This window comes from Haplochromis burtoni, unplaced genomic scaffold (genome assembly GCF_018398535.1).
Source record: "Haplochromis burtoni strain Fernald_Lab_line unplaced genomic scaffold, NCSU_Asbu1 Contig_212, whole genome shotgun sequence".
Lineage (NCBI taxonomy): Eukaryota > Metazoa > Chordata > Actinopteri > Cichliformes > Cichlidae > Haplochromis > Haplochromis burtoni.
The window spans coordinates 369,484-387,255 of record NW_024582573.1 but is presented as its reverse complement, the minus strand read 5'-3'; the positions used below and the strand labels follow the sequence as shown (position 1 = coordinate 387,255).

The window sequence follows — 17,772 nt, the reverse complement described above, 5'->3', positions numbered from 1 at the left end:
CTAAAAGTAAACTGCATGTAGTAATACATGCAAAGTTAAGTTTTGTGTCTTGGGATTTCTCAATCTGAATCTTAAATTCTGTTTCCTAGTGCTGTCTATATAACTAGATAAAAAACCATGAACAGAGAAAAAATGTAATACAGTCGCTTTTGCATTTCTTTTGCATGAAGCATGGATGATGTTTTGGGACAAATCCACTATTGGAAGAACAAAAACTCTGAATGCAGACCAAGTAATGTTAAGAAGAGTATTGCAAATGACAGTTTAATCATTAAATCATTTCAAAAAAAAAAAAAATTATACACGCTTTCTGTATACAGTATGTACATTTGTAACAGAGTCATCTCAGGAATTCCAGGCCTTCCATGTTAAGATTTTTTTTTTTAAAAACCCATATGTATCATACTTTTAGGTAATATTTTTTTAACTATCAATGAAGCACACTGTTTATAAATGACACAATTTAACCAAATAGTCAGTTGGTTAAACCTGTTTAGGCTACTGTAGTGGGATTAAAAACATTTATTGAAAAGCCTAAAGCGATAACAGTCCTGCTTCAAGTCAGTAAAACAGAATATCTCCAGAAATTTATGAACCTTTCCATAACATTGCAATTTTCCAGTTACAACTCAGATTTTTAAAACTACAAAATGACTTCAGCAAATAATGTAAAATACATGAAATCATTTTTGTTCTCTGAAGAGAATTTTATCAAACTCAAAACAGTGTGTCCCAAAAAAAACCTGTTTGGTTTTTCTTTTTAAAACTGTAGTTCCACTTTAAAACTAGTTCAGTCCATATGATTCCTCTCCTCATGTTGGAGCGAGCACACTTCCTGTTGCAGCATCAAAGCTTGAGACTGGGGATGAGGAAATTTCAAGAGGAATACTAGGAATGTTGGCAGTGGACAGTGGAGGAAAGGGAAGCAGCTTCCAGGCATTCTTATTAAAAAAAAAATGGATGGATGCACAAAACAAAGAGATGAGGGAAGTAATTGTTATGAACTGAGCAGCCAATGCACAGGCTGAAGGATACTGGCAGAGTGAAGAGGTTGAGAGTAAATGCATGTACACACAGGGCATTTACATGACAGAGCAGCAGTCGCATTTTTTGGGTTTGTTTGACTCAGCTGCATCTCCCTGGTTACCTGCGTTTGGGCTCTGTGCCTCTGCATTGGCTGGGCTGTCAGCGCCTGCTGGCTCTACCATGGTGCTGGGGGCTTTGGCATTCAACAGAAGGGGTTCCTGTTCCCCAGACCCTGCCTCTGTTCTTTGGTTTTCTTGGGCATCAGCCAGAGGCACCTCCTGGAACTGATCAGTAAGACAGGTAGCCTCTTGTGCTTTTGATGCTGCCTCAGTTTCCTCTGGTACTGCTGCTGATTCTTCAGCTTGAACCTGTAGATTGGGACTAAGATTAGAAGGTTGTGCCTCAGTATAGACAGGCAACAAAGCCACCACAGTGCTCTCTGGAGGACTGATTAGGGACTGCGACTGCACACAGGCTGGATCTTTCAATTCGTTGTCCTGGCCCTCAGTTTTTACATCTCTATCTTCATCTTCACCTGGATTTGCCTTTATGCTATCATCTATGTCTCCCAATGGCTCACTCTCTGGCTCTGTAAAAGTTTCTGTTTGTACATCCTCCTCTGCAGCCTCCCCTCCCTCTTTGCTGGCTTCTGCTTCTGGATTTGGCAGAAGGATCTGGTCTGACTGCACGGACTCCTGTTGATCTGCCTGCGGCACAACCTCTCCAGAAACATCATCCCCATCATCTGTGATGAAGATGCATTCTGCTCTCATCACCAGAGTCCCTTCTTCTTCCTCCTCTTCTTTAACATTGGTATTTGGAACCTTGACTGGATCTTCCTCAGAAACATCCAAATTCTTTCCCATCTCCACACTAACATCACTGGTTGGCCCATTAGTGAGTGACTGATTATTTTCATCTGAAGCACTAACTTCAGTGTTTTCCACACCATTGGTTACAATGACTCCATTTTCATCCAGTGGTGCCTCTTGGTATATCTCCGTATCACTTTCACTTGTTTCTGAAGAAACCAACAAATACATATCAATAAAGGTCAACAAAATTCGTTAAAAAATGTTCTTCATTCATCAATATTGAACTGAACCTTTTACATTGATTATAAACATTCATAATGGCTGGTGTAGAAGCAGCTTTTCAATACAGTTAGAGGTTGCTTTTTACATCATTAGCTCGGTGCAGCCAATTCATGTGCAACATTTAACCAAACGGTTTTCTATCCATGAATGATCCATTAGATGGAAAAATTATTGACCTGCTCCATGAAGTGCATACTAATGAAGAGAGGTATCCATTTGAATGAAGCAGAAGATATTGACCATTTCAACATCAGCTAAAAATACATTAAAAAAGAAAAATAATAATAATATAGATATATTTTTTAGCTGATGTTGAAATAGTTCATGTGTATATATCAAATAGTAAAAAAATTAATATATGCTAAACCTTTTAGGCTCGGCCATGAGGTAAAGAAGTACTAGCTTTATAAAGAGTTGGACACACGAGAATGGAAAAAGGACTGGACTTAAACTAGATACAGTATGCCAACTAATGTTTTTGAAGCCATTTAAATTCTGCAGTCTGGACAAGAAAGTTTTAGGCACTGGATGATTTCAATATAAATGGATGGGTTGATTACATTTCACCAACTCTTTTGTCTACTTTAACAGCTTGAGTAGCATCCCAACGGACATGTCCATGAACCTGCTGAACTATAAAAATGCAAGTTATGCACTTAGGTTTCTATTAGCATATATTTAAATTCAAACCCTTATCCAACATGTGTAATTATTCATAACAGAATATATGATCTTCCAGTACAGCATAGGTACGCGTGTGCCACTCTGTCCTTTATAATGCAAATTTCTATCAGTGTATACAACTCATATAGACAAGCACATCTGCAGGGAATTACGTGGTCTTTGAGGTGAGATAAACAGGGTCAGCACAAGCTGGTGATTAGATAAGAATTAACAAGAGGAAGGACAGAGAAAGGATAAGATTTTATCAGGCTCAGGATGATGACGGAGATTTTAATAAAAGCCTGGATGTTTCTGGATGATATTCTGTTGAGGTGAATGTCCTATGCCCACCTGATCCAGTTGAATTGCTTTCTCCATTCTGTGCAACATCACTGACCACTTCTAAGGACAAAATAATTAGTTATTAATAGACATGTAATGTGTAACTTGAGCATGTTGAACATGATGGAGCAATAATTAACCAGAATTTACAGTATAAGGTGTAGTGCATCAGTTATTACACCTGTGCTTTGGATAAGCTGTCATGTCCTGACTAAATAACGTTATTGTTTTCTATAGGATGGCATCCATTCACAATCCATTGCAAGTAAAGAAAGAGAAGATTTCATTTCTTTAATTTCAATTAAAGAAATGAAATCTAATCAGTATGGACTGATGCAATTAAGTAAAAGCGGAATTAGTAGCGCAGCTGTTGACTGATAGTTGGTAGGTGCCAGAAAAGTGTGCACGCACACATTAAAAGGCTTTGGACAGAATACCATGTGAGTGTTAAGTGAAGCAGGCAGATGGATGACAGCAATATCTCACTCTACATTTATACATACAAATTCTCTATGAATTTAAACTATTTTTCAGGGTTGATTTACTGAATTTATCACTTTCTTTGATTAAAAAGACAATGAAAAGCAAAGCACCAAATTTTTACATTTCTTAATTCCCAAAGAGATGTTCATCTACTTACCATCTCCAGCATGTAACATTTTTACCTGTTGGGTAAAAAGGAACAGGGGACAAATGAAATGTATTGTACTCAAATGGTGACATTGTGAAGTGTTGACTTTATAAAGTTTGCTAATTTCTACCCAACACTATAATCAGTTAAGACAAGTGCAGTTTAAACTGATCTAAACTGACTAAACTTCCCCCTTCAAATGGGTGAGATCTGATGAGATTGAGACAGATGATCCGCTATGGCAACCACTAAAGGGAGCAGCCAAAAAAAGATGATGCACATTTTAAGTGTACTTAAAGTCAATGCTCTGTCATAAAATACAAACATTAAAAAAGCAACAACCACAATAGCGTGAAAGAAAGAAATGAAGCTTTATTTCTGAACAGACTGTGGCTGTAGCCAGCAGCTGCCTGCTGGCGTCACCTCTGCTAATTCGAGTCACTGACTCTCTCAACCGTTATTGTGATGTTGATGCCCTTTGGGGCATTTCTAATGCAATTACCTAATTGCAGACCATCCAAGAAGCTCATTCTCCACTTTTAGTGACTGAAATTTTGGCATTTTAGCCTAAAACTTCGCTCTACAGCCTCATATCCAAATACAGTCACTTCTTATCCAAAAAATCTAAACGTGGCAGTAACTGTAATGCTGAAGTTTATGCTGTTTAAAGTCAGTGGGTGAAGTCACAGTAGCTGTTTTATATATGTAGATTGTCTGTAGAATTAAGTTTTTCATGTCACCATTTTGTGTGTCGTGTTATTTTAGTTTTTTTATTTTGTAACTTGAGTTTTTTTTAAAGGTCACCACATATTATTTTCTGTGGTGTGTGAATGTGCTTGCAGAATGATTGCAGTGTTAATGGCATTTATTCACATACTGACTAACTTATCTACTTGTTGCTGTGGCTTGAGCTTTCACCCCTGCTGTGTTAGTCAGCACCACTCAATCAGTGTAAAGCTAGCACAGCACCGCTGTCTGTTCAGATGTTTTTGGCCAACGTAATCATGCTGATGTAACATGGATGGAGAGACTAGCTGATGATTTGCACTGAGATAATGATTTTATGTTTGCTGGATGAGTCATTAATAAGCTACGTCCCAGTCCTCCTCCTTTAGATTTAGCGTTCGACACAATTTATTTTGCCAGCTCCCTATAAACAAGCTGCTGCTGCAGCTGATGAGCAAAATTTATGTGGTTTTGCTGTAACCGGTGAAAGTTGACCCCATCTAAAGTACTTAACCACATCAAACACGCAAGAAGTGAAGAAAAATGTGAATTTGGTCTATCAGATGTACTGTACCTTTCACTCACTCCCAGTCTGGCCCACTAAAATCAAAGCCTTATTGGCTGAGCTTGTTTAAAACATTTAATTTTCACAGAAGATAAGGTCAAGCATTCAAAGGTTCCTCTATCACAGCCAGCATGGCTAATAGGCTGTAAAACCTATTAAAAGTGGAATCTTCTGTTTACGTCTCCTACTGATTTTAGTTGAGCTCCAAAAGCCAAGGTTAAGATATACAAGTATGACAAACTTTACTAAAAGACCCTGGAGCAGGCAGTAGACGAGGACAGACAACTTTTGTCCGACTATAAAGGCCTTCGGACGTGAAGTACACATACACGGCCTTGGCTTGAGCTAAAACAATAATTCAAGAGAGGATCTAATGCCGTATTGTTTACATAACGGGGTTGCTTGCATTTATGAAGTTCCTGCTTTTGAACAAGAGGTGCTACATCAAAGGTACATTAAGAGTGGAATGCATTATGCATGGCAAAAAGCCACAGACAGAGGTTGTGGGAAATTTTCTGCTTAATGGAAGATGATGGAGCAAGCTTGTTCAACACATATACCAACCCCTTTTGTGTCCACATAGTGACTGGGTGAGTGGGTGAGTGTGAGTGTGTGTGAGCACACAACTACCGCACCGTTTCACCATCCTCTGTCCTTTGCTCCAGCTTTTCTTGCTCGTCTGCCAACTGCTTATTCTCTGACTGCGACCTGAGATGGACACAAACGTACAAAGAAAGAACAAACACAATCAATCCTATGATAACAACATCCTCATACTGGGTAAGGTCTAAAAGAACTTGGGTAAATATTACATTACCCTAACTGAATAATAGTAGGCATCACTACTACAAGCACTTTTCCCCAAAAATTTAGTTTACATTTCCTCAAAGGTCATGTACAACATGTGCTGGAAAACTTATAGGAAAGTGATACAAAGCTGTGGACCTTTGGAATAATTAGAGTGGGATCTTTGTAATTTTCAGAGCTTTGACAACTTTGTGCACTACAGTTCAGAAAAATCTCTTCGTGTGTGGCTCCTTCTCTGCGTGAGTTCAGTACTGGCAGGATTAAAATTCAGTTTTGCCAAAGAATACATTATGTACAAAAAAGCAAAAAAAGAGAAGAAAACTATTAGAAGACTGAAACAGAAGAGGGTATTCTGCAATATACATGAAGTTTCAACTATGCAAAAACAACTGAATTGTGACACTTCTCTCATTCTCTGCTTTGCTAACTGTCTCAGACAAACACAAAATGTCTTCCTTGTCTTCTAGCACTAACACACAGATGCACACACACAAAATCCCACAAACTGTGGATATACTTTTCAATGTGCTCTTCCATATGCTGGGCCTGGGCACTCCATGGAGGTGAGTGAAGGCTCTCAGCGTCCAGAGAAGTTGGGGATAAGGGAGCTCCTTCCATTAACCACTGCTCTCTCAGCGACTTCCTCTACAGGAACAAAGAAGGGGTGAAGGAGATGAAGGGGGAAAAACAGTGAACCAACTTTCATTAGTATTGTAGTTCATTAATGTAATTATATTACTGAAGGGTTTAGAGGGTTATAATATGGAGAAATAGACTGCAAATATTTTATATATATCCTGATTATATCTCAGATCATTTTCAGTCATATGTTTAAGCAGCACTGCAAATCAATAGGTAAACTAGCTTATTAGCAGCACTGGAGGCCTGCCAACACTCAGTTTTTTCATGTTTTCTCCTGTATTTTAAGACTCTCAGCATTATCATTGTGTGTCTAATGATATTCACTTTGCCAAACCATCCATGAAACACAGTCTACACCACAGACATAATAAAAAAGGGACGTGGCTCCAAGACTTATCGTTGCATAGAGGTTTATGGGAAAACAGCCCTCTGCCCCCTCGGTCTTTGACCTCAGTAAACACTTTCCTGATGACTTTACTGGACTCAAACACTGTTACAGGTCACATTAAATGGAACATTATTCATTTTATAAATTATAGTAATTTTAAGACTCAGACAGGAGGATTATAAAGGGTACTGCTGATTAGTTAACAATATGTCACTCACAAGTGGTTAGCCAGTAAACATGCAGCTTCGTATCCATCGTGTCTAATTTCAAAATCCCACAATAAAGTGGTCAGGTTTCGTAACAGGACAAACCAGCAGCTGAAATCATGGTGACTACATCCTTTAAAAAAAAACAGACCGTCTATTGTCTAGGCACACAATCAACACACTGTATATAATTTCAACTCTTCTGCCACCTTAAGCTACCAACACAAGACCTGACACAAGAGGTGTGCGCACAACTAATAACTCTGTAGGAAGATCTTTTAGATGCTTCACAACTTTTACTTCGAAGGTATGGTAATAAAATGATGAAAACAAATAAATGTGACTTGGGACATATGTTTGAATCAGTGAAGTTGAAAAGCTTTCTAATATTGTACTACTGGATTTAGCATGATTTTTAAAGAAAACATGGTATCCAAACAGTCAAATTATTGACAGGTTTGAAAAGCTCTGTGATATTTTATTTTTGCATTTGTTGAGTATTTCATTTGGTGGATTGGCCAGAAACCAAGAGACTTTTTTTTGCTATTTGTTAGCACAGGGGAACAGAGCTGTATGAATTTATATTTATCTTCTGTCTTTTATTTTTTTTATTATTCTGATTTATTATGTTTTGTATACATATAGATATGAAATATTAAATAAAAATATTCTTACTAATGTGATTATATTATACTACAGCAGTCCACATATAAGTTTAACAGCAAAGTCAGAAAGTTTAACAAATGACAGTTAGCACATCGCTACTAGCCTATTTAGCACGAGGCTAACCTGGGCTAGTAGAAATTAATAGACTACAAGAATATTAATAAAACAGCTTCAGAAAATGAAATACCTACAGATAGTGGTTCAGCAAGGTTAGATAAGTTATATCTGGAACGTAGTGAAAGCAATAGAGTTAAGCTAGCTTACTGTTAGGTTACTCTTACTGTGCTGTTAGGTTATGGAACCGAGTTAGCATATTGCTAGTAGTGGTTGCTACCAGCAACAGACGTTTAACTGAAACTCAAGGCCTCTGAACTAACTGCAGGTGGCAGTATAATAAAACAGGAAAACAGTGCCGTAATATTTCATTAACACTTGAGCTAATATATTTAATGCAGTTTGGGGACATTTAAAATGTAATCTTGTTTTAATACAAAAACTAACATTTGATAATGTTATGATAATAAACAGATTTTGTTGACATGTACTGTATATTCTGAAATTGGCAAAAGTCAATATTACCATATTATAAAGGAAATCCCAGTTGGCCAAGAAAATTGCAACTTGTAAATCTCTGCTTAACATGTCTCCAGGCACCTGCTTGTGCAGTTAATCGAAGCATTACATCAAATAACCTTAATTTAAAAGCACATATCTGATAAACTGCTCAAACCTTACCTCGAAATAAAGCATGGCATATAGAAGGCATAGGTTTCTATTGAGTGTCATGTCTCTCTATTAAAATGTCTGGTCAAATCAATTCCAGCTGACACCGGGTGAGCTCTATCACAGTGCTCAATGTGATATAAATCTTGTAAAAGTGATATCTCTCACTCTGTAATACAAGGCGATGTCTGCAATCTTCTCAGAAACCGCTCTGTTTCAGATTATTGGCCCATGTGTTCATAATCTGGCCACCGTTGGCCAGTAGTTTCCTACTCAAAAGTAAACGTCACAATACCATCTCTGTGTTTTCTCCTGCTGTGCTGGACAAGCCTAGCTCTGTTTCCCTCCCTGTGCCTTTGGCTAGCTAGGCAGGCCCCTCTAAACTTCTCTGCAGGTCAGGAACTGCATATAAGCTGCTGCTCCCACTTATCAAATCCTTGCATCTAACCAGAGGTTAGAGTCAATGTCAAAGCTAATGAATGTGCTAAAAGCTGTAACGATAATAACTCCTGCGAGACGGCAATACAATCATGTAAGATTAATCGCTGAAGCCTCTTGCAAATAGACTTTTGATCTCAAAAACGCACATTTGGACCACTCTGCACAAATTCACAGGCACACACAATATTCTGCTACAGGATTTATACTGGCACACACATGCATACCTGCATGCACACAAACACTTTCTGCACAAATTTCACAAAATTTGAGGAATGTGCTCCAGGGCAGCATAACACAGTGGAGTAGGAAGTTGGAACACCAGTGTGGAAATGATGTGAAAACAATAGAGCAGCTCTGTAACTATGTGAGTGTGTAAACACACACATAAAAACTGATTTCAACAAAGGAAGGCTTGCCGCTAACCTTGTGAGAGAGTGACAGGGCGAGGAAATGTGCAAGTCTGTACTTACAGCTCATCCGTGTGTCTATGTGTGAGATACTGAATGTGAAAAGGAAATAAATTTGGAGGCAATCTGCTTGTTAACAAGCTGGAATGAGCTGGAATGAGCCTACGGAGGATTTTAGCTGAGTGAAATTAAGGCTGTGTCTCTCTGTGTGAGTAAGTGTGTAAATGAATGAGACAGGTTAGCTCATCCTGAATACGTGTGTGTCAGACCTTGAACTGCCGTAGTCTGAGCTTCTCATCCTCCTTCTCTCTTCTGGATCTGTCCTGCTCTTCCTGCAACCGACGCTTCTCCTACAAAAAAGAAGTGGAGGAATGCGAAATATGGCAAGGAAAGAGAATAAATATGGACATACTTAGAGAGTTTAGTAGAAATGAAGAGAGGCAGCAGGAAGATGATTTGGAAGAGTAAATAACACATCAGAAATAAAGAAAGGTGAGAAGCAGCCATGAAGAAGTTAATGGAGAGGAGAAGTGAAATGAGGACACCTATCTAACCACCCATCATGTCATAGGACACTGTCACTGTGAACATTAGGTGTACTCTATTTTACATAACGCTCAAAGCAGCTGTTGCCTGGCAAACTGGTGTTGTTTTCGTGGGACCGGGGACAGACTGGCTCAGCACGCAGCACACTCATTAAAATATTTAAGAGTTAAGGACAGCTCTAAGAGCACGCTCTCTTCACCCTCTTTTTTTCTGTGTATGCAGATAAATGTGTGTGTGTGTGCGTGTGTGCGTGTGTGTGTGCGTGTGTGCGTGTGTGTGTGTGTGTGTGTGTGTGGACTCACAGCGATGGCCTCAATGCGCTGTTTGTATTTCTCAGCCTCATCCATCTCGGCACCTGGGACAAAAACAAGACGGGATAGGAGCAAAGGTTAAAGATCAGAGGTTAAACAAATATGAGGCGAGTCAGCTGGATGCATTTATGCTCAAAATGTACCACATTCACTGAATTGAGAGAATGAGCTTCAGCACTTATTTTGGATGAATGCTCTGGATTCCTATTATGTGTTTCCTTTTGTTGAGATGTCCATGTTATGCAGTTTTTGACGAGGTTTTTGTGTTCTTGCAAAAAACGTCTCTTGCCTGAAGCAGTATTTCATAAACTTTTTTCAAACTTTTCTCAATAATGTTCCTCCTTTGAATTGTCTTCTCTAAGGGAAGTAAGCCCGAGCAGCTCAAAGCATTTTCTAGTAGAAAAAAAGAAGACGCCTGCATAATATGTGTCATTGAACATAAAAAAAGACTTAAAATACTACTCATTAGCTGTTTAAATCCATCACTAAGTTAGTGATAAACAGTATTTTGATGACTTTATTTTTGCTGTGTTGTAACATTGTTTTTCTTCCTCTGTCTGGTTTAGAAACTGGCTTAATGACAGTTACAAAGTGCATCGGAAACAGAAATACTGAACATAAAAATGTGGCTTGTCAAACATTTTTATATCAACTTACAACAGTTTTGTTTAAAAAACATACATAACTGATAGGTTTTAAATTAACATAAAAATCATAAGAACCCTCAGCTCTATTTAGACTAACACTAGGGGTTCTAGTACCCCCAGTTGAGAAACACTGGTTTGAAGAGTGTATAAAGATGAGAATCAAACAACATTTCTGCATTGGTCCCCAACTCTCGGAGTGCAGTTGAGTCTCTACATCAGAGGACAGCGGCAGCTAATGAGCGGTATCAAAAATCAAAGGCAGGAATTTAGCCTTTGCTATTTGTGAAGTATGCAGCTGGACTAGCATTACTATGTATACCCAATATGACTCACGATCATCCCCCCAAAATGTCTTTCCAGTACCCCCATTAAGCTTTTTGTTTTTGTCATGACGCAGCCTCAGGCATCTGCAAGAAGATAAGCACAGACAATATTTGTTTTCCCTTGCAGCTGACACTCTGTGGGATAATATTTGAGTTACCCCAAACTAGGAGCAGAGCCACACATAGCAACCAGCTCACGGCAACTCAGTCATTACCGACTTCCTGCCATCACAAGCCATAACTCTCCATATTTTGCTCTCCACAGAGTGAAACTCTTAAAATAAAATTTAAAAATAAAGTTAACTTCCTAGGAGAAAAACAACATGTATTTCTGACCCGCATGTAATTCAGCACTGACTAGGTTCCATAAAAATATAGGAAACATAATTAAAACAGTTATTGGAAATTGAAGTTTTTGGGGGTTTTTACCCCACACAATGACAGCAACATTTTGCTTGTCACTGTCAATCCTGTGTGGTATGCTAGGAGTGCTGTCCTACACCAGTAAACATTTAGCCACCAGGGTAACTGAGATGTCACATTGGGACAGATCTGACTAATGCAGGGAGCCGTTTCTATACCAAATGCCACGCTGTCACAACTACTGCTGCTAATCGCCATCACAGCACTTTGAAGCGCAAAATATGTGCTTACCAATGCACAACATGCCCTCGCAAAACACTTTCCAGATGCATAACCTGTAAAACCTCATAAAGATGGTAATAAGCACACCAACAGGAAGGTTACATTTCAGAGATGATGCCAGATTTGAGACTAAAATAAAACTTTATCCTGGCACATCAAATTCAATAAAATTAAAGAAGCTGCCAGAATAAGCCTTGACACATCAACTCTTGGACACATTGCTTGTTTTTCCCCAAAATGCCCTCCCCATCCTGATACACGCACATTGCAAATCAGGTCTCTTTTCTTTCTTCCCAGAAGGCAACCTAGCACTTTAGCTTATGTTGCTCCTAAAATATGGTAGATTTTTCAGGGCTTATCATAGCAAGAAACTTTCTCTTACCAACACCTGAAGGATTCCTTTTGGCACCCTCCAGGAGTGGGGAAGGTAGTGGTGGTGGAGGGGGAGCGGGACTCAAATAAAATATATGAAAATGTGCATGCACTTTGTATGGAGAGGGGAAACAGAGAAAGATGGAAAAAAGGAGGAAAGAGAAAAATTTTGATGAGGACACAACCTCCAGCATGGCTCTCATTATTCTGCCGTTCTCTAAAATGTGCACAAAGTAAAAGCATCAGCAGAAAGACATGGGAAAGTATATACATATGCTATATATACAGAGACAACATAGAATGCAGCCTTCAAGAGCAAAAGAGCAAAAGAGGTAGAAAGAGACAAAATCTTATTGTGCCAGGGTTTTGAATGACTGAAGGTGCAGTGACAGCTTACAGTATAACCCTCCGTGGGGAGCGGCGGCTTGTGTCTCATCAGGGCTCCAGGAGAGCGCCTAGAATAGCAGCCAGAGATAAACAAGCAAACACAAACAAGAGCTTTGATGAGGAGGTATTGAGGAGCTCCCTGTAGATGCACAGACTTCGATAATTAGACATGATACAAGAGGGTAGAGAAGGGAAGGCTGACAAAGTCAAAAAGTTAAGAGACTAGGAAAGTCAAGCTGGCTGAAGCTACAGAAACGGAAAAGATGTAAGGGGACAGAGGTGACATGTGCAAATGTAACAACTGCTTAGGGATTGTGATTTCTTATTGTCACTGCGACTTATTGTCAATGTGACTGACCTGTAACACAAAGAGGCAGAGAGAAAACAAAGGATTTAGAAGAACAGATCCTGATTGTCATCAAACTCAGGTCAGTGGGTTTGCAGCTAAACCAAAGAATAAATTTGTAATCTGGAATTTTAAAAGCCTGGAAGTGGCGCAAAGAAAAACATCCAACATCTGGAGAACTGATTTCCATGCCCTCTGGTGAGGAGCATTTCAAAACCAATCAGTCAAGCTAAGTCAATTTTGTTAATACAGCTCCAAATCAAATCCACTGACACTGTCTAACTCTAGAACCTTAAAGCAAATGCGCTACAAGCATATTTTAAAAGGATAAAAAACAGCACGATGTGCATGATGGGAAGATGTGTAGGTCATATTAGAATAGATAGAAATGGTAAAACAAAAACAAAAATCTGATTTGTGGGGACAGCAGTCTAAGCAGAAACAACCTGACTTCCTCCTCCCTTGCCATCTCTTCCAGGAGGACACCAAAGGTTTTTCCAAGCAGGCTGAGAGGCATAATCTCTCCAGCAAGTCCTGGGTCTGCCCCTGGGCCTCCTCCTGGTAGGAAATGCCTGAAGCATCTCACGCAGGAGGTGGCCAGGAATCATCCTAGTCAGATGCTTGAACCTCCACATGGGGGATATTGGCTTGAACCCCTCTTGAATGACCAAGCTCTTCACCATGTCTCTAAGGGACACCCTGCCACCTTTGGGAGGAAACTCATTTCTGCCACTTGTATCTATTATCTCAATCTTTCAGTCTCACCCAGAGCTCATGGCCATAGGTGAATGTAGGGACATAGATCGACCAGTAAATCAACAGCTTCACTTCACCACAGCTACAACGTCCACATCACTGCTAACACCAAACCAATTTTCAGTCTCCAGTTCTACTCACTTATGACCAAGATACCGATACTCCTCCACTTGGTAGAGCTACTTATTACCAACCCCTAACTGGGTAATCCATCCTTTTCTGACTGATAACCACGGCTTCAGACTTGGAGGTGCTAATCTTTATCCCGTTCTCATTGACACTCGAATGCAGACCATCCAAGTACAAACTGAAAAGTCAAGTCAACACCCCCCCCAAATTAGGAGTCATATGAATATGAAATCTTTTTTTTAAACTATGAATCTTTTCACCTCAACTGTGAATATTAACACGACTCCCACAATCATATTCTGGCATTAAGAAAGCCCAGCAGCGCATAAATGTGTGGGACTTCAGGGCCTTTGTTAATTTGGCCTAAATCCAATACATCCCAGAAGCAGACAGCGGCAATTAAGTCATGTGGTCATAATCATAGTTTTGCCACTACAGCATTTAATTACAGATAATGCTTCACCTGTAACACCTGCTACATGCCAGCTTAGATCAGTTCCATTAAACCAGATTTGGTTTTGAATGCTGTAATTTGCGTCGAACACAAAGCTTGCCAATTGAAGCTATCTGCTCTCAGTGGTATGACCCTCTACCACACACACAGACACACACACACACAGTCACACACAGTAGTCTGTGTGTGTCTAGCAATGCTGAGATATCGTTAACAATAACCATTTTGCCAGTGAGCCAAAGCAGTGTGAATGTGGGCCAACATAAACAATACAAGGACAGGTTGAAGAGCAGAATTCAGCCATCAATAACTTTGTTTTTCAAAGTTCTAGATGTTGTAGTGCTTTCCCCTCTGTGACATATAAAAATGGCTGGTATAGAAAAGATCTCTCTTGAGAAATGTAAGGGTCAACTATCCACTATCAGAAATAAATGGCAGCTTCAAGGGATGCAACCATACATTTGCTTAGCGCCAGTTGACCGATTCACGCTGACTTGCATCAGCCTGTTGGCCCTTCTTGGACACTTCAATGAACTGTTAATTGATGTGTTCATTGGAAGGCTGAGGAAGTCGAGTTGCGTCACCGTCATTCAGCATTACCCCAGCAGGGTTTCTTTACAAACATTCCTCCTGCCCCGTTGCAAAAGAATGTGGTGCATATTTGCCGTGCATGCATGTGTATGTAAAAATGTATATTTGCCTAGTGGGGAGTCATGAAGTCTGTATACCAAGTGCTTGTGTAGTGACATTAGCTCTGTGGGAACAGATGGAGGAACAGTAGGGTGTCTGCAATGCAAACTACAAGTATTATAGAATTACAGCTCGCAGTTTGTGCTGTTCTCTGATCCACACCGACGGGGAGTGCACAATTGACTGCATATGAGACTGAAAAATGGGAAAGTTGGGTAGTGTTATTTCTAAAAGGCAAGGTACTTAATCAAAAGACCAGAACAACTTCCCTACAAACTTTGATGTTCAGCTAAATCACAGGGCGAATGTAAAGAAAAGTCTGAGAAAATACCACAAAAACCACTTTAAAAAGAAAGTCTCTAAAGAGTCTGCGTGGGATGCAATCAGCACAGTCAGTGTTACCTGATAGGCAGTCATCACATGCATCAATGCCTCATGTTGGTCTCTATTAGGTGGAATACAACCTATAATGGTAGGAAAGATGCAATGTCTATAAGCTTGCTACATGGGTGTCATAGAAATCTAAAGGATGTTTCTGAGCTCAGAACCTTATTTAAAAATAATAAATGACTCAAACATGAGAGCAGCAACTGCAGTGAAGCATGGAAACTGAACTTTTGGTATGAGACTAGCAAGATTGTGACATGGTGCACTTTGAGTCCAGACATTGCTACATTGGGATAAATGACTGACAAAGCTCCTGTGATGAACAACTGGCTTAAACAGGAGCACTATAACACCCTAAATATATTGTGGGGAAATTGCATCAATTTAGTCAAAAACTGAGATTATAGGGGAGGACGGTGAGGAGAGGGAGTCACTGAAAGGCCACCCATTTACATTTTGATTGTGGGTGAGGATGAAATCATGCTGCTGACAGAAATACAGAGAAGCAGGGTGGCCAGCACCGCAAGTTTCTGCTCCATTTTTTTTAAAGCTCCTTTCACAGTTCATCCTATAATGACGCTAAGAATACCCCCTCATTAAACTGCTTTTCCTGGTTCAACCCGAAGCAAACAAAGAGGGTTGACGACTAACACAGCAGTGTAGGTGTGCAGGATGGCGTCCTGCTATGCTGGCTCCCTGTTTCACACAGATGTTGATTCAGCTCTGTGACTGGCTCTGTTACAGGCTTAAAGGCAACAATAATCACTTAAAAATGCATAATGGCAATGTATGACTATGTGAAAGGGGCTTTGAAGAGATGTGGGGATGGAGATGGGAGATCAAAAAAATAAAAATAATATAAAAGAAGGTGCCGACTGAGAGGAGTGGGGAGCAGATAAGTGTGCGGTATCGTGTGTCCTCAATTACTATAAGCTTACCTAAGTACTAACAATGTTAGCTTTTTTTCTTTCATAAAAGCAAACCTCATACGCTGAAATCAAGTATAAAGTTTATTGCATCAGCTTGAGGCTCATTTACAATATTGCTTCTAAATGTCCTATTTGTGTTTCTTTTCAGTATTGCTGTAGTTCTTTTCAGCCTTGGGGAATAGAGTCTTCAACTGTAGCATTTAAACTGCAGAAAGGAATAGTCAAAGATGACAGGAGCAAAAAAAAAAAAAAGGTTCAAAAACACACTGGGACTAAAAGTTCAATCTGGAAAGTTTCACATTTTCTAATCTGTGAAACAAAGAGAGACAGACAAAGTATTTCAAGGCCACCGCAAGTTCAAAATATCCTTCCACCAAAGTGCTTGGGAACAGGAAGAGCGAAAACATCATCCTTCGGCAGGAGAGCGTGCAATCTCACCGACCCTGATCTCTGAACCGATGCATCCTCTGCTTTCGTCACCGGCTCTTGCTCAGGAAGAGGCAGATTTAAAGAGCCTGCAAACTTACTGTAAAACAAATTAGCAGACTGAACTTCATTTGGAGACGAGTCAGTCAAAGAAGCAATTATTCTTTAGCTTGAGGGATGGACAGAGCAAACTGTAGTAAAGTGCTTTTTCATCAGCTATTGACTTTTGGTTGCTTTGCAGACCCAGCAGCAGAAATTACTTATTGGAGATGGACATCCTGCATATCTAGATGGAAATAAATCTGACACGCAGTGGGAAGGTGTGTTTATGTGGGTAATGTGTGTGTGTGTGTGTGCTGTACATGAGTGGGTGGTATGAGTGGAATTTGTGTAGCTTGGATCGTTCTGTCTCAAAAGCACACGGCCAACATCCTCTGATTGACAGTCCAGGCCAGGGAAATGAAAACACCACATTCCACTGCTCTGTGTGTGTGTGCACGCGCGCGTGTGTGTGTGTGTCTGCGCACAGATCACAAAAAAAAAAAGTTTAATGTGCAATTTGTGTGTGCATTCTAAATCACAGAGCTAACAGTGTAGTAGACACTGGAGCATGTTGAGGATTATCAGAATCAACAGCAGACATCACAGAGCCACTCCAAGTCATTTATCCACTTCATAACTCCAACTACAACCTAGCATCTACGTAACAAAGAGGATAAAACAATTTGTGAACATAAAAGCGCAGAGAAAATCATCCACCTACGAATCTCAGATTTATCAGAGGGTTACCTTTGCAGATGCGAACAGTAAGCTTGCACAAGTCATCACAAGGGAACGCATTTGCTTGAAAGCATCAAAGGACTCACTGCAGGAGGATATCAAAAGACATGTTCCAGTGGCTAAGACTAAAGTGAGTTTAATGCACTGACAATCTGACTAAACAGTGTTGAGAGAGGAGACAGTGATGGAACAAAAGCACCTCCAAGGAGCAAATCTCTTTGCTCTCATTTGGTCTCTTAAGTTTTACAGCAGTGAAAAAGATTCAGCGGGATCAATAGGATCCTGTCAGGTAATACACTCACAAGTGCATGTGT

The 17,772-nt window shown here is 39.8% G+C and overlaps 1 protein-coding gene across 10 annotated transcripts in view; it reads right to left on the bottom strand.

Annotated features, from left to right (window-relative positions):
* Positions 1–235: 235 nt before the first annotated feature.
* The window catches only part of palm3 (paralemmin 3), a 31,462-nt gene continuing 13,925 nt past the window's right edge, over positions 236–17,772 (bottom strand). The window contains exons 2-9 of one of the 10 annotated variants that reach the window (XM_005936425.2): positions 12,572–12,629; positions 10,179–10,231; positions 9,600–9,680; positions 6,375–6,502; positions 5,686–5,758; positions 3,769–3,793; positions 3,138–3,188; positions 236–2,047 (exon numbers count right to left, since the gene is read on the bottom strand). In XM_005936425.2, coding sequence (XP_005936487.1) covers positions 1,083–2,047; positions 3,138–3,188; positions 3,769–3,793; positions 5,686–5,758; positions 6,375–6,502; positions 9,600–9,680; positions 10,179–10,223 — 1,368 coding nt within the window. In that variant the 5' untranslated portion in view covers positions 10,224–10,231; positions 12,572–12,629 and the 3' untranslated portion in view covers positions 236–1,082. The other 9 variants (XM_042226433.1, XM_042226432.1, XM_042226434.1 and 6 more) reach the window with 9 other exon arrangements.